At 42.6% G+C, this 26,420-nt stretch overlaps 1 protein-coding gene across 1 annotated transcript in view; it reads left to right on the forward strand.

Annotated features, from left to right (window-relative positions):
• LOC124775389 overlaps positions 1 to 26,420 on the forward strand; it is an 89,894-nt gene that overhangs the window by 57,737 nt on the left and 5,737 nt on the right. The window contains exons 2-3 of the mRNA XM_047250224.1: positions 3,728 to 4,018; positions 20,019 to 20,609. Of these exons, the coding sequence (XP_047106180.1) occupies positions 3,746 to 4,018; positions 20,019 to 20,609 (864 nt within the window). The 5' untranslated portion in view covers positions 3,728 to 3,745. The remainder of the gene's footprint in view (positions 1 to 3,727; positions 4,019 to 20,018; positions 20,610 to 26,420) is intronic.

A 26,420-nucleotide genomic window follows, 5' to 3' on the forward strand; every position in this document is an offset into this window, starting at 1 on the left:
CATCACAAAAGCAAGTCTGTCTGAAGTGTTTTCGATGCTTGCGATTCGCAGTCGGAGATCTGTAGCATACTTGTCTATCAACCCTATGACTGTTTTGCATGGTTATAGCTACTGAGGCAACTGTCAATGCGTGATCACCTCGACCTGGTTAATACGTAATGTTTGGGTCAATGTACTCCAACTGCGCTTAAGAGCTTAATGAGTAGCTGCCTGTTTTTTGTTTTTCTGGTTTTTTTTTAGTCACATATATGTGCTCTGTATTACACAGCACCCACCATTCTCGCTTTATTATTTATAGGGCAATGGCGCCGTCCCCCGTATTCTTCTGCCTATAAAGACACTATAGACTGCAATTTTTTTAAAAGAAAGATGGAGGCGCGTGACATAGTACGTCGCACTAACCCAACACCACAGTAAAGTGACTTGATGTGTTGTGGTAATCAACCTAAGTGTGTTTTACGTTAAGGTTAGAGAACCAACAGCTGTGGAATGGAATGACGTCGATGAAAATTTGTGGCAGACCGTGTCTCGAACCTGGACTTCTCGCTTATCGCGAGCTGTAGCCTTCCCACTTGGCTATCATCCATGAATCTGCTACCTGTACTCGTACATCCATTATGTACATTCTCATACAGTTGAGACATTTTACTTTGCTGTTGAACCAGCATCTGTCAGGAGCTCAACTGTGAATTGCAGAACAGTCATGTAGATGTATGTAGATGTTGATGTAATTGCTGCTGTTCACATAAAATAGCTTCACTAACAGAGCACAGTCTCTCTTATTCACAGCTACTCTGTTCATCACTGTATGGCTTGTCAAATGATAACGTGGATGTCATACCGTCATACAGCGTACAGCGCCAGATTTGCACCTGGCGACCAAAATTGGAACCTGTTTTTTAGTGTAAGTCGGTTCCACATTAATGCATTAGCTCATTACCACGTATTGCTGCCATAGGATACTTAGAGCCCACGCTGGACCTCAGTGAATAGCTGAACTTTAGTTATAACCACCCAGTATGAGCTTGCCAAGCCTAATCAGGTGTGGTGGTTCTCAGCTCACCATCTCATGGTCTGACTACAATAACTACTGGGAATTCGTTTCCTTTGTATTGAAACTGCCTTATCACTACTATGGAACAGGTACAGAAGACTTTTAAATTACGAGGGTTGTCCAGAAAGTAAGTTCCGATCGGTCGCGAAATGGAAACCACTGGGAAAATCCGGTAAAGCTTCGCACAGATGTGTTGGGCAATGTCTCTAGTATGCCCGTCGATCGTGTCGCGTCGCTCTTTTCAGTTTTGAGTGAACGGTGAGCACGTAAAGCTGCGTAGGGAATAGCGCCTCCCACCAAGTATGAGGGCCTGGTTAGAGATTTCGCCTGTGTCATGCAGCCCACATAACACAACTGTCGAGCAGTTCCTTCTTCATGCCAATTCTCGGCCGCACAGTGCAGGGGCAATGAAGACGCTCCTGCGGCGTTTCCGTTGAGAAGTGTTTGATCACCCACAATACAGTCCGTAATTGGCTGCCCCCGAGTCTCATCTCTGCTCACAAGAACCGCTGGCTATGGAGACAAAAATTTTCCACAGACAACAAGCTGCAGGCCAGTGCAGATAACTGGCCGAAAGCACAGGCGGCTGCTTTCTATGACTAGGATATTGGCAAGCTGATACAACACTACGACAAAACATGAAGTTGGAGCAGCGACTATGTAGGGAACTAGGTGGAAGGTGTACCTGACTGTTGCTAATAAAGCGTTTCTGGTTTTCACTGTGGTTTCTATTTCGCGAGCGATCGGAACTTACTTTCTGGACAACCCTCCTATTCCCCATTCGCGGGGTTTTACAGATCAGTCTTGACAGTATATCTACTTTATGGTAAATTGAAAATATTCTTATTGTGGCTATCTATACCATCAATACTCGGATTGTTTAGATTAGTGGTCCTCCTTGTGACTAATTTACGTCTATAATCAATGTGGAAATTTTCTGTCTTCAACCAGAGCAACCTAATAACAGTGTCTTTCACTTCGTCGTCCTCATGAAATTAAGTGCTGTAGCCGAAACTTCGGCTTCCTTTAACAGGTGAACCTGAGGATGACAATATAAAAAAAAAGTCGAGGAATTAGTAGAGAAGGAACATGCTACATTTTCTCTCTGTGGGAACTGTACGATATGGAAGGTCAAGAGAGCACTGAGGCTCTGCATCTGGCCACATAATATCAGACAACTTGTTTCAATGGAACGTTTATTGCACTCCAGTTTACCTAGACTGACTGACAACAATCTACGTTGTTGAAAATCGAAAGGAGGAAAGAAGTTATATGAGGATTATATCCGTTCTAAACTAGCTGAGACACTGGAAGCCTGTAGTCAAGAAACCAGCTGAAATTCAAATATTTATTAGCGTTTGACCACATCCCTGACGAAGCGACGTGGATGGCAAAAATGATACTGCTGAAATGGATTGTTGCTGTAGGAAGCATTCAAAGAAGAATGTCTTATAATACAGCATGGATTGGGAGAGTGAGTCACCTAATGTGACGGTTCTTTTACAACTAACGGTTGGAAATACATGTGAAAAATGTTTTGGTTTCTACTTGTATTCGAGATTTCTGGTTGAAGCTTCATTTTATGAAGAGTCTTAGTTCACGTCTGTGATAATGGGATCTAAATATTACCGCCACCTGTTGGAAAGCTATTTCTAGAATGGGAGTCCGCAGCTGATAGGTAACACCAGTCCTGATATCAATGTGCTGTACTTGTTTTGCAGAATCCACATTCCCCATGTTATTTTACACATGCTCTGCAGCCCAGTCATAATACACTATCTCAGCCTGCTAATGCTTCAGTCTTATCTAAAATCGATAATAAATGAAAATCCAGGTAATTCAACATGATTTTGTTGCTTTCAGTCCAGAGACTGAAGCACTTCACGCTAATCTGTCCTGTTCAAGGCTCTTTATCACTGCATGACTACCTCAACCTACATCGGCTTGAACCAACTTCCTGCAGCCAGACTTCACAGTAGCCAGTATCGAAAAAGAACTGATTAAATGTTAATTAATTCTGGCAACATTTTAATTTTTTAAATGTTTTCAAAAGCGTTTGTCTATGTTAGTGGAGCTCTTCAAACGGGCAACAGAGATAAAAAGAACTTCAGTCTTAACTCGAAAGTCAATACCTCACACAGAATGAAATTAACTGCAATAGATCACCAATCCATCCCTGCAGTTGGCTTACCTAGTTGTTTCTATTTGTCGATTTGCTACTGTCACACTCATGTACACATTTAAGTAACCATTACTAACCAGTATTTGATTTAAAAATTTCGGTTTTGACTAACCCCACCCACCAGAAGTGAATGTACCCACTAACTAATTAATAATGATTCAGTTCTTGTCTTGGCAATATAAATACCACACACTGTCTCCTGCTACCGTGTTACATGTCTTCAGAAAAGGAAACATTGCAGGAAGTTCACACAATGTTCATGATTTTATTTTTATAAGTGCCTTCAACAAAATACAAAAACCGTGACCAATACCAAGGAAGCCACCTTTTGTGGTGCACACATAGAATGTTAACTGCAATATAGTCTTTCTTAGAGTTACCAACGAAATGTGCGTTCTGGAAGACATCTCATATATTGTTCATTTATTGGTACAGATGTTTGGCAATAAAGAAAAGCTCACTGCTACTTCATATCTTCAGTCCATATTCAGTCTGTTTACAGAAGGTGAATGGATGCATCAGGAAGCACTACGTCAGCATCGGCCAAATGGATCGACAACCCCATGATAGAGACGGCGCTGAAGAAACATCGGTCGTGCGAAGCTGTAACAGTGCAGTCCATTTCAGTGGAACTAGCGTGCAAAACTGGTGCTGGCTACGGTAGTCAGATGTACAGGGTGCAGGTCAGCTTCACACTTGGCGAGAGTGGGGATGTCGAGCACCAGTCGCTGATCGTGAAGGCTGATCACGATCGTGGTGGGATCAAGGAGCTGACAGAACAGGTGAGAGATGTCACTAAACAATGACCGTGATAAAATAGTTCGTGTAAATGTAAATGTTAATATATCTCGGAATCTCTTGAGACTTCATTATATGTCTTCTCATTCAGCGTGTAACTGGGTTGGAAACAATGAAAAAAGTAGAAGAAGCCCATTCCAAGAAACATAACAAAATCCATTAACATTTCATGTAAAAGTTGCCATAGGGTAGTTTCAGCCTTCAGTCAACAACACAAGAGACATCCACTTTGAAAAGGATGAAGTCTGTCTTCTTGACAAAGGCCTGAGTCGTAACATTAAAACAGGTAATAGTGACTCATAAGGCAAACTTATCACTTAAGCACTTCAGGAAGACCAGCAACAGACTGTCACATTTAAAGAGACGTAAACAGCCAGTAATATCAGTCAAAAATTGAAAGAAAATAACTTCTCATGGCATAATGAGTAAACCATTTTTGGGCATGCTGCAGCGCAAATACCGTTCCTTCAACTCATATTTCGACCGCGTATCGTCCGGCCGCTACCAGAGCGAATCACAAGACTGACGACAAGATGCCAAGCATGGCGTTAGTGTAGTTACTCCATGCGGCGATATTGCGCATGCGGATCACAGATGCCGGTCGGTTGCAAAGAGGTAAACTTACACACGCCCGAATAGTGGTGAAAGCGTTCATACCTTTAAGGGATTCTTTGTCTCTTATCGGCCAGCATTTCGACGAAAGCATCACAACCTTATTTGAACATTTACTCCTGTCGTCTTATTTCTCGTTCAATGGTGAATTTTATGAGTAGACTGATGGAGATGCTGTGAGAAGCCCCCTCTTTCTTCTGGTAGTTAATTTTTTTATGGAAGACTTCGAGGACAAGACACCGGACATGTCAAGTTTTAAACCACCAGTCTTCTGGATGTACGTGGACAACATCTTTGTAGTATGGCCTCAAGGGCAGGATGAATTACATTTTTCTTGAGCATTTGAATTCTTTCTATGCAGCATTAAATTTTACTATGTAAATAGAAAAAGATGGCTGACTCCCTTTTTTGGGTGCTCTCGTTCGTCGTAAAATTGACAGCACATGCTGTATATCGTCAAGCAACTCATACGAATCTATATTTAAATGCCAATAGCTGACATCACCCATCACACATCATAGGTGTCCTTTAAGACCATAGCGCGCAGACCACATTGTATATCCGATAATGATAATTTGCAGGAAGAGCTCACACGTCTCAAAGCATTTTTAAAGCAAATGGATACTCTCAGAAACAAATCCACAGAGCATTCAATGTGAACCCTAGAATGCAAGTACATGCCTTGGAAGAAGAAAGTTTTACTTTCAGATCAAAAGCGTTTTTACTTTACGTGGGTGCTCTTTCATCGAAGAAAAGCCATATTCTCGAGGAACGTCGTGTTAAGGTGATCTTTCAGCCTCCTACGGAGACTGCAGCCTTACTCGGTTCTGTGAAAGATGATTTATTGCTTCGTAAGGCGGATATATATCAGATCCCATGCAGAAATTCTAATAAATCATATGAAGGTCAGACAACACGCATCGCTCATGAGCGGTGCGTGGAATACCGAAGGTACACACGCTTACTACAGCCAGATATGTCAGCTGTGGCTGAACGTTGCATAGATACAGGTCATGACTACAGTCACATGAAGATTTTAACATCCACCTCTTACTTTTGGGATTCTATTTTCAAGGAAGCCATAGAAATCAGATTAACTGATAATTTAATAAACGTAATTTAATAAACAGAAATTAGGGTCAGGCATAGAATCTGGCTCTTGGTGTAATTAAACTGCAGAGAAGTCGTCAAGGTGTTACTGCCGCTGAATATGCGTCGACAAACAAATCGAATGTCGGAACGCTTTTACCTCCGGTAACGCATGTGTATGTGTACCTCTTTGCCGCCGACCGGCATCTGTGACCCGTATGCGTAATACCACTGCAGTGCAACACAAACGGACGCACTTAGCACTGTCTTATCACTCTGAGGATGGCTGGATAATACCAGGCCGAAATATCAATTGAAGAAGCACTTGCACAGACTGCTTGCCTATAATTTAATGGTAACCCATTGCAGTCGAGTCTGATTAAGGAAATGTCTTGTCATAACGAAATTAGATGGCTACAGTAGTAGGGAAACAAGAACATCAGCATGTATTGTTTGTGTGGACTGCCTACATCTGGGGCAAGTATGCACTCAGGAGCAGGTAATGACTCCCTTTGGATAATCCTTCCTTTTGACTGACAGGTCCTTAACCTGTTGTTCCCCCACCTGTCCCCTTCTTTCGCCTCCTCCCAACCCCTCAAGAAACCTCTAACCCTTCCTCCTCCCCCTCACCGATAAAGGTACACTTTCAGGCCTTAGTTATTCGAATAGACCCCTCACTCTTATCAATTTGATTGGCTTCGTAATTAAGTTGATCAATTAATCTCTGGTAAACCTGCCAACACTCCCCCTCCCCTCTTCCCATCCCCACCCCTACCTGGGCATTGGCGGCTCTGTGTTGGGGAGGAAGAATCTAATCATAGGTAATTCAGTACATAGTAGGGGATATATTGTTTATAAAAAAAATTCTGTTTTCAGGGGTTGGATTTCTCTTGTTCATCATTCTCTGCCGTTTGGGAAGATGCAGGTCTTGTTAGAAGTAATTACATCGATTGTGTCTTTTTAGTCCGATCGCACGAGGAATACCGTCATGAAACACCCATCACACGTAATTATACTGTTAAAAGTCTCGATAGCAAGGCACGCACTGTCCGCTACCACCTGTCCACTGGACCACACCCAATGCCACCATATACCACCGCACATGCAGCTCACTGGGTGTTCTGCGAAGAGCGGCCGCGCCATGCATCTCTCCAGGAGTGACCGCTCGAGCCTCGCGACTGACACACAGGATGTCTCACTAATCCTGAAACAAAAGCATATGACAAATTCCAATAGAAACAGATGTTCTTTCTCTGTTTTCCTCATGTCCTGCTGGGCCTGCATGCGCCGTTAATCAAGGTCGGATGGCACCGAAAACAAAGCAGTATTTACCCAGTAACCCCTGCACAATACTGACGCACACGAGATGCCTTCCAACCGAGGCAAATTCCTGGCTGAGAATATATTCCGTCACAGGCTCTAAGCTGCCGCCTGTGCTGGAGCGAAAGGATCTCACTACAAGAAATTCAATTATATAACACAAGATATACTTTTTATGTATAAATTTCAATTTGCAGGGGCTGGATCTCACTTTTATTTGGTAGGAAAAGTTCTCATCCAGCAACTACATGTTCTAATTACATAATTACACTGCGCTCACCTTGAAATGCAGGGATTGACTGAGCTAGTGCACAATGCTACCACCAGGGGACGCTCCACACCTCATACCCCCGCCTCCTCACTCCCCACCACTCCCAGAAAAAATTGGTAGGAAAACGACTCAGAAGCAGGATCTCACGACACTAAATTCAAATCAAAGTCAATAATATATTGATACATATTCTTTATTTAATCACTTTGTGGGAGATGCGTGACTGCACTCCCCCCCCCCCCCCAAACTTGCTCTCCATAACATAATAACTGCAATCACAAGAGGATGGAATGAAGTGCAATATATTAGCCACTGTTTAAGCTCTCCTGCGTTTGTGTCTATCGTCAGGGCACCGCCACGAAAGTCAAAACAGTCCAGTTTCCTAATTACAGATCATGTTACTAAATATCACCGACCATGGATTGGATCTCGAGTCTCCCATACAAAGCATCACTCCCAAGAAGCCACTCCATGCTTGTCTGCGTCAACGAACGTCTCCAGACACGAAGATGGAGGTTTTCATCTCTCCCCAGAATACTGTACCTCTATTGGCTCATGCTGGAGACAGAGAGAAAGCTGACGAAATTTCGATATCAAAAATAGAGTGAAATAATCTATTTGCACTACCCTGTCAAATTAATTGTTCAACAATTTACCAGAGTCAAATAGATGGCTTAAAACGCTCACTTCCACCTTATAATGATCCTACTTCGTAATAAAACATATTTTCAACGTTTGAGTATCACATGCAAACATTATGTAAATCACGTAATGAAATTTGCGCCACAAATAAATTGTAGCATTAAACATATCCGAAGTGTTATACGCAATCTCATCCACCACAACATTTCCACTAAACGTATCTGTTGAAAATATCTTTATGATCACCCAAATTCGCAATCATGAAGCACGTGCCACTTGCTTCTGAGAACCCCTCTTGTTTCCTGTCGCCCGCCGACCATGCCTGCCCGCACTGGATGCACGCTTGCACGCATTGCAACTATCGAAAATAATAAATTGATCAATCGTGAATTTAACATTGCGATTGGATTTTTAGAAGTTTCCTAAATTGATTCTCTCTGCTACTCTCGGAAGGACAGAGGAAGGCTCTACAGCGTGATAGAATAGACAACAGCAAATACCACTGTAAGACAGTGTCCACTGCGATGTATTCAGAAGCACTAAACACGACACACTTAAACTATGATCCAGTCCGCAGCAATAAGCTGTCTGGGCTTCATGCCGCAGACAGCTGGAAGCACTCACACATCCCGGGCGCTCCTGTCCCAAGGTCCATACGCTACGCGCCCCACGCGGCAATCATTCACATGTACACTGCCAGCGCCAACGTAAAGATGATAATGATGATGATGATGTCCCATACTCCGAGGAGCGTTGGGGACGATGCGGGAGAACCGCAGCGCCGTACTAGGCAAGGTCCTAGTGGGGGTGGTTTGCCATTGCCTTCCTCCGACCCTAATGGGGATGAATGATGATGATGAAGACGACACAACACCCAGTCATATCGAGGCAGGAAAAATCCCTGACCCCGCCGGGAATCGAACCCGGGACCCCGTGCACGGGAAGCGAGAACGCTACCTTACGGGCTGCAGTCGCAGTCGTGGACGTGTGTGTAGGTCAGAGTGCACCACCCCCGGCCACGGAGGGTATCCTGGGATGATTGGAGTGGCAGGAATTCGTATGTTATCAATACGTCCAGCACAAACGTCCATCATTCTGAATCTTCGCTCATGTAACACACACATGTCCGCTTCTGTCGCGCTCACCCATCACACTGGTCTCTTCGCCAGTACTTGTTGCTGCGTGCAAGTTCAGACAGGTAGTTGCATCCTTTGTATACGTCGAAGGCTGAGCTAATCCGGTACTTCCGGTTGCCGACTCCTTATGACTGCCCTTCAGTTCCTAGTATTCTTCTAGTGTCTGGGGTCAGTCGAAAAAGGTGTTGGTAAGAGAGAACATAAACACATACACTTCTAAAGATACTTTGTTCTGCACTTAAAACAGGCTATAAAATTAAAGTGGTGTGGTTTCTGACCTATCAGTCGTGTGGAATGCAACGCTGCTACTATCCAAATGTAATAAACGTACACACATCAAAAAAGTTTTGCATCGCATCGGTTCCGAGAGTTCCAAAACCTGTACAGAAAATTGGAATTATTGCTCATGGAAACCACATATTGCATGTTGTACCACCATACAGCAAGACCTTCAGAGGTGGTGGTCCAGATTTCTGTACACACCAGTACCTCAAATACCGAGTAGCACGTCTTCTTGCACTGATGCATACCTGTATTCGTCGTGGCATACTATCCACAAGTTCAGCAAGGCACTGTTGGTCCAGATTGTCCCACTCCTAAACGGCGATTCGGCGTAGATCCCTCCGAGGGGTTGGTGGGTCACGTCGCACATAAACAACCCGTTTCAATCTATCACAAGCATGTTCGATAGGGTTCATGTCTGGAGAACATGCTGGCCACCTGGCCACTCTAGTCAAGCGATGTCGTTATCCTGAAGGAAGTCATTCATGAGATGTGTACGATGGGAGCGCGAATTGTCGTCCATGAAGACGAATGCCTCGTCAATATGCTGCCGACATGGTTGCAGTATCGTTCAGAGGATGGCATTCACGTATCGCACAGTCGTTTCGGCACCTTCTATGACTACCAGCGGCGTACGTCAGCCCCACATAATGCGACCCCAAAACAGAAGGGAACCTCCACCTTGCTGCACCCGCTGGACAGTGTGTCTAAGGCGTTCAGCCTGACCAGGTTGCCTCCAAACATGTCTCTGATGATTGGCTGGTTGAAGGCATATGCGACACTCATCGGGGAAGAGGACATGATGCCAATCCGGAGCCGTCCATTAGGCATGTCGTTGTGCCCATCTGTACCGCGCTGCATGGTGTTGTGGTTGCAAAGATGGACCCCACCATGGATGTTGGGAGTGAAGTTGCGCATCATGTAACCTATTGCACACCGTTTGAGTCGTAACACGACGTCATGTGGCTACATAAAAATCATTATTCAACATGGTGGCGTTGCTTCCTCCTAGCGATAAACCGTAGGTAGCGGTCATGCGCTGCAGTAGTAGCCCTTGGATAGCCTCAAAGAGGCATATCATCGACAGTTCCTATCTCTTTGTATCTCCTCCATGTCCAAACAACATCGCTTTGGTTCACTCCGAGACGCCTGGACACTTCCCTTGTTGAGAGCCCTTCCTGGCACAAAGTAACAATGCAGACGCGATCGAACCGCGAAATTGACCTTCTAGACGTGGTTGAACTACAGACAACACGAGCAGTGTACCTCCTTCTTGGTGGAATGACTGCGACTGTTCGGCTGTCAGACCCCCTCCATCTAATAGGCGTTGCTCATGCATGGTTGTTTACATCTTTGGGTGGGTTTAGTGACATATCTGAACAGTCAAGGGGACTGTGTCTGTGGTGGAATATACACAGTCAACGTCTATCTTCAGGAGTTCTGGGAACTGGGGTGATGCAAAACATTTTTTGTAGGTTTCTGTATGACAAACTATGGAGAGAAACTGTGAAATGAAATACCTGTTTCTGTAAAACATCGATTCTTTATGATACAAACTCAATATAGCTTTCCAGAGGTGTATAGCCCCCACTGTTCACATCCGATCACGGTTCAGAAATTGTACTATGCTCGCGTCAGTCCTATGTAAAATAATCATTAGTAACGGAGAGTACCTCCTACAAAGAAAGAACTAAACGCGTAGCAACGGTGTTTGACATGTGAAATTATACGTCATGCCGCCACTAACTCCGTAAACAGGACATCTGTCAAGCAGATGTATACACAGTGAGTGCAGTACCTCACAAACACTTATCGTTAACTTAGAATCACTGCAGTTATGAAACTGAATACTCGATTTTATGCCTAAGATGCGGCAGGGGGATGGAGAACGTCGCATAAATCATCGTTCTTCTAGAGGAATGTGTCGAAACAGGATGCACACCTTTCACACTCATGAGATGGAAGTCCTCTGATGACTGAGAGGTTTACTGTTAAGGACTGCAAGTTGACAGTGCTGTAAGTCACACACAGAATATGCAGTTTTATACGAGTCGAACGCAGGTTATGTCACACAACATGCACCATGACAGAACAACGGAAAAAAATGATCAAATGATCTGGTGCAACATCGCCCTCTATCTCCTAATTACTCTACCATTAAATCATACCTCGTTATTTCTCCATCTCAACCGATCTCTTCATCCACTCTCGATAATCATTTAACCCAGATGCGAGTATGGTTAGAGGTAGATGGTCCTCCTTTTTCCAGGAAAGCATCAGAGACAGCAGTCAACTCGCGTGTATCACTATTACCTCAATAGACATACATTAGAACATTGCCTCGACAAAAAAGACTCTTTCCCTGGTTCCCAGTGCATCCATGTCACCGTTTTCTTGCATTCCTCTTACTGTCACATAATCGTTCTCATGTACAAGGATTGTTTTGCATCAAGCAGAAGACATGCAAGTACTCCCTCAACTCCCACGCATTTTGTTGTATTCTTCCTCAATTTATACGAATTTTCTATTATTTCTCGTAATTTTATAAATTTTATATCATTTCTACCCATGCGATCATGACATCAGTTCTCGTTCCGTATTGTAAAATTGCTTGTAAAAGTTGTACAGCTGCCAACACCTACCGCAAATGCACTATTTTCCGGTTGGTCGGCATAGTATATCACTGTACTCGAATGCATCCAGTCACCTCCAACCATATATTCTACAGTTGCAGCGCATTTGCTATGTTGCTGTATTTCTGTGTCCGTGCATGTGACCTGGATGGCTCCCATGACCTGGAGCAGGTTCGAGTTTTTCGAGTCTGGATCCGCCTCTGAACCTCATTCCGGATATTATGTGTGGCAGATCAACCTTCAAATCCTATCCTGGATATGGTATATTGTAGATCTGCATCCCAACATCGCTCTGGATATAATGCGCGGCGGATTATTTTTGATGTCGAAATTTCATCAGCTTTCCCTTTGTTTCCAGCATAGATAATGAGAATACAGTACACTGAGGAAAGATGAAAACCTCCATCTTCGTGTTTGGAGACGTTGGTTCACGCAGACAAGCAGACAAGCATGGAGTGGCGTCTTGGGAGCGACAGAGACGGAAGCGAGTCTAGAATTTGCTGATCAACAGAATGCTGCCACTTGATGCTTTGTTTGGGGGCCACGAGATCAAAGGCGGCCGATATACGGTCTGTGCTCTGTGGTAGTTAGTGACATGATCCGTAATTAGGACTTTCGTGCGACGCCCGGACGATAGACACATGCGCGGGAGAGAGCCCAAACGGTGGTTACTATATCGCATTTCATTCCATTCCCTTGTGATTACAGTTATTATGTCATGGAGAGCAAGCGTGTGGGGGGGGGGAGGGGGGGTGCTGTCACGATGTCTGCCCAAGTGGGGGAACCCCATCTACCACAAAGTTATTAAATAAAGAATATCTATCAATATATTATTGACTTTGATTTGAATTTCGTGTCATGAGATCCTTCTTCTCCAGCACAGAGTGAGTCGTCACTCTATCAATTTTTCTGGGAGTGGTGGGAAATAAGGGGGCGAGGGGTACAGGAGGTGGAACCTCCACTGGTGTTGGCACTGTGCACTAGCTCAGTCGATCCCTGCATGTCAAGATGAGCACACGAAGGAAAATTTTCCAGTAATACAACAGCATCAGTCTGCTACAGTGTAATTGTGTAATTAGGACATGTAGTTGCTGATGTGAGGTATTCCCACAAAACGAAAGTGAGATTAGCCCCTGCAAATCGAATTTTATAAATAAACAGTATATCCTATGCTATATAATTGAATTTCTTATAGTGAGTTCCTTTCTGTCCAGCACAAATGGCAGCTTAGAGCCGATGGCAGTATCCATCCTCAGTCAAGAATTTGCCTTGGAAGGAAGGCATCTCAGTTGCATCAGTAGTCTGCAGGGGTTTACCAGGTAAACACTGTAACACTGCTTTGTTTGCAGGGTGGTCCGACTGTGATTGACGGTGCATGCAGGCCCAGCAGGACATGAGGAAAACCGAGAAAGAACATGTGTTTCACTGGATTTTGTCATATTCTTTTGATTCAGTATTAGTGTGACATCCTGTGTGTCAGTCGCGGACCCCAAGCGGTCACTCTTGCACAGATAGATGCATGGTGCCTCTGCGCTTCGCAGAACCCCCAGTGAGCTGCATATGCGGTGGTATGAGGTGGCATTGGGTGTGGTCCAGCGGACAGGAGGTGGCGGACGGTGCGTACTTCACGATCGAAAGACTTTTAACAGCATAATTACGTGTGATGGGTGTTTCATGACGGTATTCCTTGTGGGATCGGAATAAGAAAAACGCGATCAGTGTAATTATTTCTTACAAGGCCTGCATCTTCCCATCAGCAGAAAATGATGAGCAAGAGAAATTCAACCCCTGCAAACTGAATTTTTTATAAATAAACAATATATCCTCTGCTATGTATTGAATTACCTATGATTAGATCCTCTCCAGCACAGTGCCGCCAATGCCCAGGTTGGGGTTGGGAGGGGAGAGGGGATGGTGAGTGTTGAGGGGTTTACCAGAGGGGGAGGAGTTAATTAATTGATCAACTTAATTAAGTAGCCAACCAAATTGATATAAGAGTGACGGGGCTATTCGAATAACTCAGGCCTGAAAGTGTACCTTTATCAATGAGGAATAGGGGGATGGGTTGGAGGTTTCCTGAGTGATTGGGAGGAGGAGAAAGAGAGGGAGGGGTGAGGGAACACCATGTTAAAGACCTGTCAATCAAAAGGAAGGAGTCATTACCTGTCAATTAAAAGAGACAAATAGGTTTGCTCCTGAGTGCATGCTTGCCCTTATGTAGGCAACCCACACTAACAAAACACACTGGTGCTCTTGTTGTCCTACTACTGTATGGAAAAGAGGAGCGTTTTACCAAAACATTAAGGAATTAGGGAACATTCCACATTCTGTTTCCAGAGACAGATCAAAGAAACAATGAACAGCAGCATTTCCTCTTCAGAGTTCAAGAAACTTAAGACATAATCATGGTGAACCCTTAGCACATGTTTTAAGAGTCCAGCCTTAGGTCCACAGAGAAAACGTCCTTGTCATGTCTGTTGTTAACCCAAGGAAAAGCCCAGCATTGCAACTAAACAAGAAATTGTTCATCATCCTCAAGAAGACTGATGATTTGTAAGTTTGTATGCCAGTGTGTTAATCATGACAACAGTAGACATCATTTATAAAAATTTCAATTAATTTAAACCTGTTACAGCAACAAAAATTAAAGAGTTTTAGAATATCCTTGAACATGTACTGAAACATAGTTACTTGTAGCTTAACAACAAATTTTATGAACAGCCAGATGGGTTAGCCATGAGGTCAAGTTTCTTTGGCTTCTTAGTTGACATTTATACTGATCACTTAAAAACCCAAATTCTTTGTTCTAATTATGCATTAGCTAGTAAAATAATTTACTATTACAGATATGTTGATGACATCGCCATACTTTTGCAGGGCAACAAAACTGAAGTAGAACAGTTATGCAACCCTTTCAGTCAGTTTCACTCCATGCTGGCAGCATACAGAAGTGTGATTAATAGGGCAGTGACCATCCAATGGTACCACATCAACTTGGTAATGAAACTGCATTAATGAAACAAATAGCCACTAATAACTGGTATTCACTATCCACAACTGATCACCTCTTTAATCACATACAAAAACAAAGACAATAGAAAGGTGACAACAGACTTATTATCAACAGATACAAAAAACATAAAGTATTTCAGTATTCTATTCATTGGAAGAGCTTCTTATAAAATTGTCACTGAGTTCAAAAGATACGGCAACAAAATGAGCTATGACACATTTCATAAGATAAAGCATGTCCTGCCTCACAGTTGTACGAAATATGACAAACGTAAACAACCAGGAGTTTGCAAGATTACATATCAAGACTATCCCAGTTTTTGTACATAAGTAGGAGAGACAGATCATTTTCCATACAAAATAATGAACAAATATCAGCTCTTTGGCTAAATGTACATCTCAAATCTGCAGTGACAACTCACCTTTATGACAGCAAACACAACGGTCCAGGCATCAATAAATGTCTTACAATTTGTCATAAACAACCTTCAGTTACAATATTTAGTTTACTAGAAGCACTTGAAATATACCCACAACAGATCTGGAGCCCAATCATATGCTGAAAGAACAAAATGGCTCTGAGCACTATGGGACTCAACTGCTGTGGTCATTAGTCCCCTAGAACTTAGAACTACTTAAACCTAACTAACCTAAGGACATCACACACATCTATGCCCGAGGCAGGATTCGAACCTGCGACCGTAGCAGTCACACGGTTCCGGACTGCGCGCCTAGAACCGCGAGACCACCGCGGCCGGCGCTGAAAGAACAGACAGATATTCAACATAACAGATTACTTTCTGTATTCTCTAATGGTTCTCTTAACAGTCTCACAAGAAACACTGAACAAAATTTCCTCTGGCTCAAAAATAAATACACACCATCATTTCCATCTCATGCCACCTACCCACTCTAGCCTTCTCTCTTTCTCTTTCTGTTTTCCACTTTCTATCTTCTACCGCCTCTTGCTCTTTCATGGTTAAATACTATGTTCAGGCAAAAGGCGAAATGAAACAGTCTCCTTCCCGTCAAAGTGGCAAATATTTAAGGATAGAGACTGCTAGAACTCGTATCCCCGAGTACTTATAAAATCTAAGGGTGTTACAGCCGTTTCAATAGGTTCATATTTATTTACCACTCCCCTTCCTTCTTCCTCTCCCAGTTATATAGGCACTACATTCGTTACTTTCAAGTTCTTTGTAACATTATGTAATCATTTCTCTCTGGATCTGCCCTTCTCCTATTGAAATATCCTCTCCCACAGTATATTTTTAGAGACAATATCATTTTTGTTGTTGGCCAGTGCTTGACATTTAACATGTTTGTGTACAGTATTTAAATATCTGTGATTTCCAAGTAGTTGTCCCCTTAAAATCCGGTTATTATATACGCAGATTATGTCCTGGTGCACTACTTTGCTATATTCCAGGACTGTTCTCTAGTTTTCTGTAAATTTTAGGTGCAACAGTTCCTTAAATCTTAAGAACAAACCTAGGGGAGGTACTCAAATTAAATTCTATCAAATTGTTGCATTCCGCTCACTGCTCTGTGGAAGCATGACCTGAGTAATTTTCAAAAAGCAAGGAAGCCGTATTTTAAAGGTTTCACAGTAGAATTCAGACTAATGTATCAAGATATTAGAGAAGAACTAAAAATGTCAAGTCAGGAGAAAATGGAATGAACACACAGAAGGAATGGGAGTGAAAGACTTCCCTTAAATGTCAGAAATTATAAGTGCCAAGGAAGAAGAGATAGATTAAGACCCCAGCAAAGATAGGTACTGTAACAGGCAATTTTGCCTAATACCTGAATAGAAGAAGGGGAAGGAGCAGAAGTAGTTCTTGAATGTTCTCAAATGTCTAAGAAATTATAGCAGTGTTTTCGAATGTTCTTGGAGGTTGTTGGAATTCGTGCTTTGTACTGAGAGTGTATGAGGTAAAATCCGACTCTACTGCGTTAGAGTCCGACTCGATTACGTTAGTCTGAAGCACAAAAAAAAAAATACAAGGTAAATCTCTAATGGTAGCACAAGCTGGCACAAAGAAATGAAACACGAGAATTTTGGAGCTTCAGTCTCTGAGAGCATTTAAGGCGAAATTTGCTTCGATTACTTTAATTGTTGTTGTTGTTGTTGTGGTCTTCAGTCCCGAGACTGGTTTGATGCAGCTCTCCATGCCATACAGTAAAGCTGCATGCCCTCGAGAAAAATTACGGCTGTAGTTTCCCCTTGCTTTCAGCCTTTCGCAGTACCACAACAGCAAGGCCACTTTGGTTAGTGTTACAGGGTCAGATCAGTCAATCATCCAGACTGTTGCCCCTGCAGCTACTGAAAAGGCTGCTGCCCCTCTTCAGGAACCACAAGTTTATCTGGCCTCTCAACAGATACCCCTCTGTTGTGGTTGCACCTACAGTACGACTATCTGTATCGTTGAGGCACGCAAGCCTCCCATCAACGGCAAGATCAATTATATAGCTCAACGTGAATATTTAAATGAGAATTTCAGAGAGAATTATAGAGGTTATATTAATTGTTCTGATGATATTCAATGTTAAATACCAAAATGTAAGAGAGTATTTATGTAGCAGAGTTAGTCAGAAGTCTTCAGCCTAAAAAAAACACAGAAGTGTCTCTCCATTTTTTGTTGTAGATACATCAGCCAGTGCATAGGGCGTTTCGTGCATTCATTTTCGATTGGTCTGTTCATATTCCCAGTTCTATAAATGAAATCTTTTTCAAAAGCAGTAATTATGTTAGGTGATGTCTATCTTACCATTCCACGCTTGTTTATTAAAGATTCTCCTCTAAAATCGGCAGACAGTGAAGATATCTTTTACCAATAACCTGTGAGATGATTTTGATGTGTATGTGATGTATGTACATTAACCTTAAATATCATTTTAATTACATTTACATGATAGTAACACTTAATCACTGTAAATAGGGAAATTACATTATATATATGTCTCCAACATTTACACTTTTCCTTATAGTAAAACAATCTGAGGGCAGTAGCTTTAAAGGCCCATTATATTAATTTAACCTTTCTCATTATTTGCCATAAAAACTTAGAATATATTATGTTGCTACTGATCCTAGTTTGAACAACATGTTACACTTTTCTCAATGCAAGATTAATAAACTGCATCCTTTTCTAAATCAGCACAAGGAGATCTGTAAAAAGAAACTTACAACTGTCCTTCTTCATCTTACTTTTGCTTATCAATATTATTTGTGCTACCAATAGGAATAAATATTCCTGCTTCTTCTTTCACACAAGGCAGAACATTCACATCCTGCTAGAAGCAGATTTCTGATGGTTAAACCCTGTGGAACATCAGTTTTAATTTCTAAACTGCTTCAGTCATTTACAACTACTGTCATCTTCTGCAAAATGAATGTCATGATATCAGAAGTTCTCCAACAGAAATGTAGGGAATCACATACCAAATGAAATAAGTGACATAAGCCGAAAAAAATAGTCCTTGATGACAATTTTTTACTCTTAAATTTATTTTTAATGTAGTATAGGTGTGTAAATACTTAGCACAAAATAACAATCTCTTTGAAATCTGCTAACATTTGTTATCAAATTACTGCTTAATTGAATAATATAATCCTCAGGTGGGAGAGCTGTTAATAGCCACATCGGCACTCTTCATTCCACTTAATTTTCTTCTCTAATGTGAATATTTTTTATACTTAGAGAGATTAAAATTAGGACACTTTTCATAGTGATGTGGCACTTCGTAATTCTGATGATTGAGTGATACCAGTATAAGTTAATGAGTTGTTGGGTAGATGCTTGGAAATGAAGAGAACTAATCGAGAGTTTGATGTAAAACTTGTGGGAATGTTGTAAAGATTATGTATATGGAAACAGTAACTGTTCTCGAAAGAACAGATACTGTTGATGATCGTGCAGCTTTTCCCTGGAATAAATGATGATTAACTGAAAACCATCAGCTGCCAACAGGTGTTGTTGGTTTACCTCGATGTGGACAGCTGAAAATGTGTGCCCCGATCGGGACTCGAACCCAGGATCTCCTGCTTATATGGCAGACGCTCTATCCATCTGAGCCACCAAGGACACAGATGAATAGCGCGACTGCAGGGACTTATCCCTTGCACGCTTCCTGTGAGTCCCACATTCCCAACTGTTCACAATTCCACATATGTAATACACTTTATATGTATTACAGGGAAAAGCTGCACGGTCATCAACAGTATCTGTTCTTTCGAGAACAGTTACTGTTTCTATATATATAGTTAAAGGCTACCCAGCCATTGACCTTCGTCTGTGCGAATGCGCACAGGTTGCCCAAACTCTTATGGTAATCGCCCAAGTGTGCGCGAGTAATGAGTGGATTGGCAAATATCTATAAAGTACATTGCATATGTAGAATTGTGGACAGTTGGGAATGTGGGTCTCACGGGAAGCGTGCGAGGAATAAGTCCCTGCAGTCGCGCTGTTCATATGTGCCCTCGGTGGCTCAGATGGACAGAGCGTCTGCCATATAAGCAGGAGATCCCGTGTTCAAGTCCCAGTTGGGGCACACATTTTCAGCTGTCCACATCGAGGTAAATCAGCAACACCTGTCGGCAGCTGATGGTTTTCAGTTAATTATCATTTGTTGTAAAGATTGTTGCTTGGTAGTTAGATTTCACAACTTGGGTGATGAAAGTGTAGGTAATGGAGTCTTGCTTTGTGGAGAGAATATGGAATGGAGGAACTGTATGTGATAGAAAGAACAGATTCTGGTGTGAATTCCTGGATCAGATGACAGAAGTGAGTCAATGTTAGCCTAGTGCAGACTTTGGTGTCTGTCAAGTTGGAAAGAAGGAAGGTCCAAACTACTCAAGTGTAGGTATCTCGTAGTTGTAAAGGTAAATAATAGAGCATGTGCACACTTATATGTGGAAAATCTTGGAAAATTTTTTAATGTAGAAAACTGGATGGTGCCACTAACAAAATACTTTATTTCACAGCTGGAGGCGTTCGATACGGAGTCGCTAATACTAGGGGAGGTGATGCCCACAGCGCACGAGGCTCTGCGGGGGGTGGAGGGCGCGTCGTTCCGTCCGCTGGCGGCCACGTGCCTGCACCACGGCGCCACGCCCAGGGCCTTCCTCGTGCTGGACGACCTGGTGGCCGCCGGCTATCGACTGGCAGACGCCGATCGACCGCTCGATTACCAGCACTGCGAGGTGGTGATGCGAGCTTACGCGCGCCTCCACGCCGGCACTGCCCACGTCCTCAGCAAGCGCCCTGACCACGGCGTCCAACTGAATATGGACATGTTTGCAGCTGAGACCATGGAGGATTTGTTTCGTCAGATGATACGCTGCACGTGCTCTGCTATTGCAGATTTCATAAAAAGGGTACCCGGCTGGGAAGAATATGCACCGAAGTACGTCGACCTTGCGAACACCATAATGCCACGAGTGAAAGACTCATTGATCCGTAAAATGCAAGATACCAAGCTGAAGGTTTTGGTTCACGCTGATTGCTGGAAGAACAATATGATGTTCAAGTACTCAGAAGAGAAGGTTGCTGATGTGCGGTTTGTAGATTTCCAGGTATGTAAATGAGTGGTTCTACCACTTATCAGTTCTTTCTATTCGCTGCGTGGAGTGGCCGTGTGGTTTGAGGTGCCATGTCGCGGAATGAGCGGCCTCTTCCTCCAGAGATTCGAGTTCTCCCTCAGGCATGGATGTATGTGTTGTTCTCAGCATAAGTTAGTTTAAGTGCTATGTAAGTCTAGGGACTGATAACCTCAGCAGTTTGATCCCTTAGGAATTCACACACATTTGAACATTTTTTTCTCTCTGTTTATTTGGAATCTTGGTCTACTTGCACATAATGAATTCAGAAAAGCACTGAGCTTGTTCTACGCTGATGAAGACCATATAAATTACTCGGCATTGGCCAGTCACGTTAACATGACCACAGACTGTGTTGGACATCAGCGTGCAATAACCGATGACAAACGGCGGGCAGCAACAGTAGCAGTGGATGTTATATAAAGTGTGCTGGTGTGACAAGGCAAACAGTGCAGTCGTCGTCGGAATGTCGAAGCGGAGCGGTTTATCTGTCGTCCAAAAGGGCATGATCACCGGCTTTTTTTTGCCAAGGGTGGATGCATTTCCAAAATGGCGAAGTTTGTAAACCGCTCGCGCATCTCCATGCTTGAAGGACATAGCCCATGGCAAATGGCACTATCCAAAACACTACACCGAGGCAACTGTGGTTCACCACGCGCCATAAACAACAATGATTAGCCGATGCCTGTGGAGACGTGTCTGGGCACATAAGCAGGCACCTAGTTCAAGCACCTATGCTGACCGATATTTATTGATGAGGAAGGCTGGAATTTGCACCCCAGTATCGCAACTGGACGCTCATTGAGTGGCGACAGGTGGCCATTTCGGATGAATCACGTTTAATGCTACACTGGACATCTGTTGGCATGTAAGGCGTGAAATGTCTGAAATCAAACGCCCTACAACCAACACAGAGTATTAGGGTCTGAGGAATATTTTTGTGACATTGGTTGGGTGAGCTCGTAATTATGGATGTCATAATAGGACAACACAAGTATGCATCTGTCCTCGGCATTGTATCCACCCTTACTTGCAGTTTAGCCGGCCGCGGTGGACGAGCGGTTCCAGGCGCTTCACTCCGGAACCGCGCGACTGCTACGGTCGCAGGTTCGAATCCTGCTTTGGGCATGGATCTGTGTGATGTCCTTAGGTTAGTTAGGTTTAAGTAGTTCTAAGTTCTAGGGGACTGATGACCTCGGATGTTAAGTCATATAGTGCTCAGAGCCATTTGAACCATTTTTTTTAACATGCAGTTTGATTTTCCTCAGCGTGATGGCGTCTAGCAGTGCAGCATGTCACACAACTCGTAGTGTACGTGCACGATTCGAAGGGCACCAGGATAAATTACCGTACTGCCCTGGACACTAAATTCCTCGGATTAAAAGCCAATTGCGAGCTTGTGGGACCACCTCGATCGGGCTGTTCGCGCCATAGATCCTCAGCCGAGAAACGTAGCGCAGCTGGCCACGGTACTTTAGTCGACATGGCTCCACATCTCTGTCGATATCTTCCAGAACCTCACTGACCCTCTCCCAAGAAGCACCGCGCTGCAAAAGGCGGTTTCTCAGCCAGGTTGTAACATTAATGGGACTGGAAAGTGTCTGTATGTAGTAATGAATAATGAGGTAATACAAACATATACAGCTTCATGAGTACATCTACATCCATACTCCGCGGTGTGTGATGGAGGGTACCTTGAGTACCTCTATCAGTTCTCCCTTCTATTCCAGTCTCGTATTGTTTGTGGAATGAAAAGATTGTCGGTATGCCTCTGTGTGGGCTCTAATCTCTCTGATTTTATCCTCATGGTCTCTTCGCGAGATAAACGTAGGAGGGAGCAATATACTGCTTGACTCCTCGCTGAAGTATGTTCTCGAAACTTCAACAAAAGCCCGTGCCGAGCTACTGAGCGTCTCTCCTGCAGAGTCTTCCACTGGAGTTTATCTATCATCTCCGTAACGCTTTCGAGATTATTAAATGATCCTGTAACGAAGCGCGCTGCTCTCCGTTGGATCTTGTCTATCTCTTCTATCAACCCCATCTGGCACGGATCCCACACTGCTGAGCAGTATTCAAGCAGTGGGCGAACAAGCGTACTGTAACCTACTTCCTTTTTTCGGATTGCATATCCTTAGGATTCTTCCAATGAATCTCAGTCTGGCATCTGCTTTACCGACGATCAACTTTATATGATCATTCCATTTTAAATCACTCCTAATGCGTACTCCCAGATAATTTATGGAATTAACTGCTTCCAGTTGCTGACCTGCTATATTGTAGCTAAATGTAAAGGGATCTTTCTTTCTATGTATTCGCAGCACATGTCTACATTGAGATTCAATTGCCATTCCCTGCACCATGCGTCAATTCGCTGCAAATCCTCCTGCATTTCAGTACAATTTTCCATTGTTACAACCTCTCGATATACCACAGCATCATCCGCAAAAAGCCTCAGTGAACTTCCGATGTTATCCACAAGGTCATTTACGTATATTGTGAATAGCAACGGTCCTACGACAATCCCCTGCGGCACACCTGAAATCACTCTTACTTCGGAAGACTTCTCTCCATTGAGAATGACATGCTGCGTTCTGTTATCTAGGAACTCTTCAATCCAATCACACAATTGGTCTGATAGTCCATATGCTCTTACTTTGTTCATTAAACGACTGTGAGGAACTGTATCGAACGCCTTGCAGAAGTCCAGAAACACGGCATCTACCTGGGAACCCGTGTCTATGGCCCTCTGAGTCTCGTGGACGAATAGCGCGAGCTCGGTTTCACACGATCGTCATTTGCGAAACCCATGCTGATTCCTACAGAGTAGATTTCTAGTCTCCAGAAAAGTCATTATACTCGAACATAACACGTGTTTCAAAATTCTACAAAATACGTTAACCCTAAACGTTTTGTGACCTTCCGACAGTTCAAACACTTCATCAGAATCGTTAAAAAGAGAAGCTAACTTTTCCATAGGTAATCTCCCTGTCAGTCTAAAGGAAGAACTGCAGCAAGCCACGTAGATAAAATATGACAAACTCTTTTATGTGTTATGCTGTATGTTTCCTGATAGTATAATAGAGTATGCAGGAGGCCAAGATTAATATGTTACACATTAGTACCACCAGCCAACCAGAACCAGCTACGTCGTATATAGTAAACACTGAAATACAGAGGGAAGATCCCAACTCAAGCCCGTCCCTTTGTTAGACATCATGCAGAACTTAATGGGAACTCTCTCACCGTATTTATAAGACTATCCACAAATTATATTTCGATGGATTCTTTTGGAAAATGGTCTCAGTATTTGTAACGTAAGGCCAAAATCTTTGAACTCAAGGAATGTCCAGCGTCCAAACAGTATTCAAGAACTGCAGTTTGTTTGGTTATTGTAGACTTCTCTCCCTTATTTTCTACACAACTGTCTTCAGTAGTTCTGGTGGTATGGTGGATTTCTTCCAAGTCAGAAAGATAGGATATTTAACAAATTCCTGCCTTTTGTTAATATGAACGATACTTCGCTGTCTTAGAGGGAGAATGGGAAAAGCACGCTTCACATCATATTTCCTCAGGATGCAATCCATTTTTTTAAGTCGTGGAACCTCTTCTTCAGTCTCCTCACACTCTGGACAGTGGTTAGGAAGTGTGTGGTATGTCCAGTTTGTCTCCCTCTATAACGGTTCTGGTGAAAATTACACTCGAATTGTGTCAACTGACTTGGCAGCTTTTCAGGATCCAACAGTACTCCTCTGCATTGAACCAGAAGGAAAGAAAACACTATCGGCACTAAGGTTCAAAACCGTGTAATTTGGCTACCTATAAACAAAATGCCCTAGCGAGTTATAATGCTTCTTCCAGATCTACACGTTATGGTATGGAAGGTAGCGCCCTTTTCCACTTCCGCAGCAACGAGAAATTTTAGGTAGATAGACTTAAAACGTTGAAAAACAATCTGCAAGTTCTCAGTGTGATAAGGCCTGATAATAAAGGTGTTATTCACTCACCATACATTCCACAGATTCATGGACGTATTCCTCAAAGTCATTCATAAAACGATAAGAGACAGTTTTGTCAAAATACTGGCCCCAAAATAAAAATAAAATATATGGAGGTTAACATGGTTAAAATTAAGTTAGTTGGTCGTCCAAATTGACATCAATTTTCCTAAACGACTGAGTCAGCGGGGCATGAAGAAACAGAGGGGCAATGATGAAAATTGCTAAAATAGCGAATCATTTAGATGTGAAACCTACAGTCAGTGTCAGAAATCCTCCAGATCTGCGTGAATACTGACCCGGGGGAAATCAGTTTGGGTTCCACGAAAATGTGAGAACAGATGAGGCAATACTGAACCTGTGACATACCTCAGAAGACAGACTGAAGAATGTTAAACTGACATTTATAGAATTTCTCAATTTAGAAAAAGCTCTCGTGTAAGTCGAGTGGAAAACACTGTTTGAGGTTCTGAAGGTAGGAGGGGTAAAATACAGGATGCGAACAGCTGTCTACGTCTTATAGAAAATCCGGTCTGCATTTATGAAAGTCGAAGGACGTGAGAGGAAAGTAATAATTCAGAACGGCATGAGACATAGGTGTAGCCTATTCGCCACATTATTTCATCTGTTCATGGAGCAATCAGCAAAAGAAATTAAGGAGGAATTAGGAAAGAGGATTAAAGTTCAGAGAGAAGAAATGCAAATTTTAAGGTTTGTCGATGTTGGCAATTTTGCAAATACGGCAATGATCAGTTGAAAGCAACGGATCATGTTTTGTCATTTTCAACATTTTTATTTGCCACAGGGGCCAAATTTAAAATGAACAATGACGAGCAGTATTTATTAGCAACAGAAGCAATGATGAACAATTAAGCTAAAGGGGACACCACAATACATCTCAGTAAGTTAGTAAAACTTTAAGTCACTGTCCTTTGAATACTACAGGGCATTCCTTTTTTCAATTCGTGCCAAAGCAAAACCTTTGAACTTGATAAATATAGAAAATCGCCCCCCAGAATCACTCAATGGACGCAATTATTTGGCTGCTTGAAAATCAATGTTACTACAAGCACAACATGAATATCACTATAAACTTTTAAAAAAGTCTTTGAAGTTAGCACTTAAAACTGCTCGGGGCGCCGCAAGTCTGCAACCTGCCGAGACGCCAGAAAAGACAAAGCTAGGTAATGAAACCTAAAGAGTTTCCCTATGCTAAAGAATCGATATGAACGCATGCACACAACTCAGTACTGTTGTATTGAAATATCAATGTATAGTATTTAATATATATAAAGACACAATGCTATTACATTTGTTACTTTCAAAGCTTTTGTAATTCCAAAGAATTTAATACACAGCTGCGTGGCTGTATCTGATGCACATGAACACTGATATTTTTACTGCTTACCTGTATAATTATTTAACTGCATGCTTTTTTCTAAGAGCTACAGTGCCAGTATTTAAATCTTGGGCAAGGTCCTTCACAGCTCACCTTGTGAATTCCCAAGTGAAATTTAAAATCAGACACTGCTTCTAATAGGAAGGTTTTTTATTTCCTGTTTTAACCAATTAATTATAAATATTTTCCTTTGTTCAGCTTCTCTACTTTAGTGAAGATCACAACAGTGGAACAAGTAGTAGTTTCCTATCTTTACATCTGTATTGAGTATCTTTCGTTATTTCATAACTTAGGTAATTTTCTATGTACCGCTACAATATCCTTCGAATTTTCTACAAAAATCGTTTGTGAAGCAGCAGTAGATATCAGAATTGATTTTACTAAGGCATTCAA

This window comes from Schistocerca piceifrons, chromosome 2 (genome assembly GCF_021461385.2).
Source record: "Schistocerca piceifrons isolate TAMUIC-IGC-003096 chromosome 2, iqSchPice1.1, whole genome shotgun sequence".
Taxonomy (NCBI): domain Eukaryota; kingdom Metazoa; phylum Arthropoda; class Insecta; order Orthoptera; family Acrididae; genus Schistocerca; species Schistocerca piceifrons.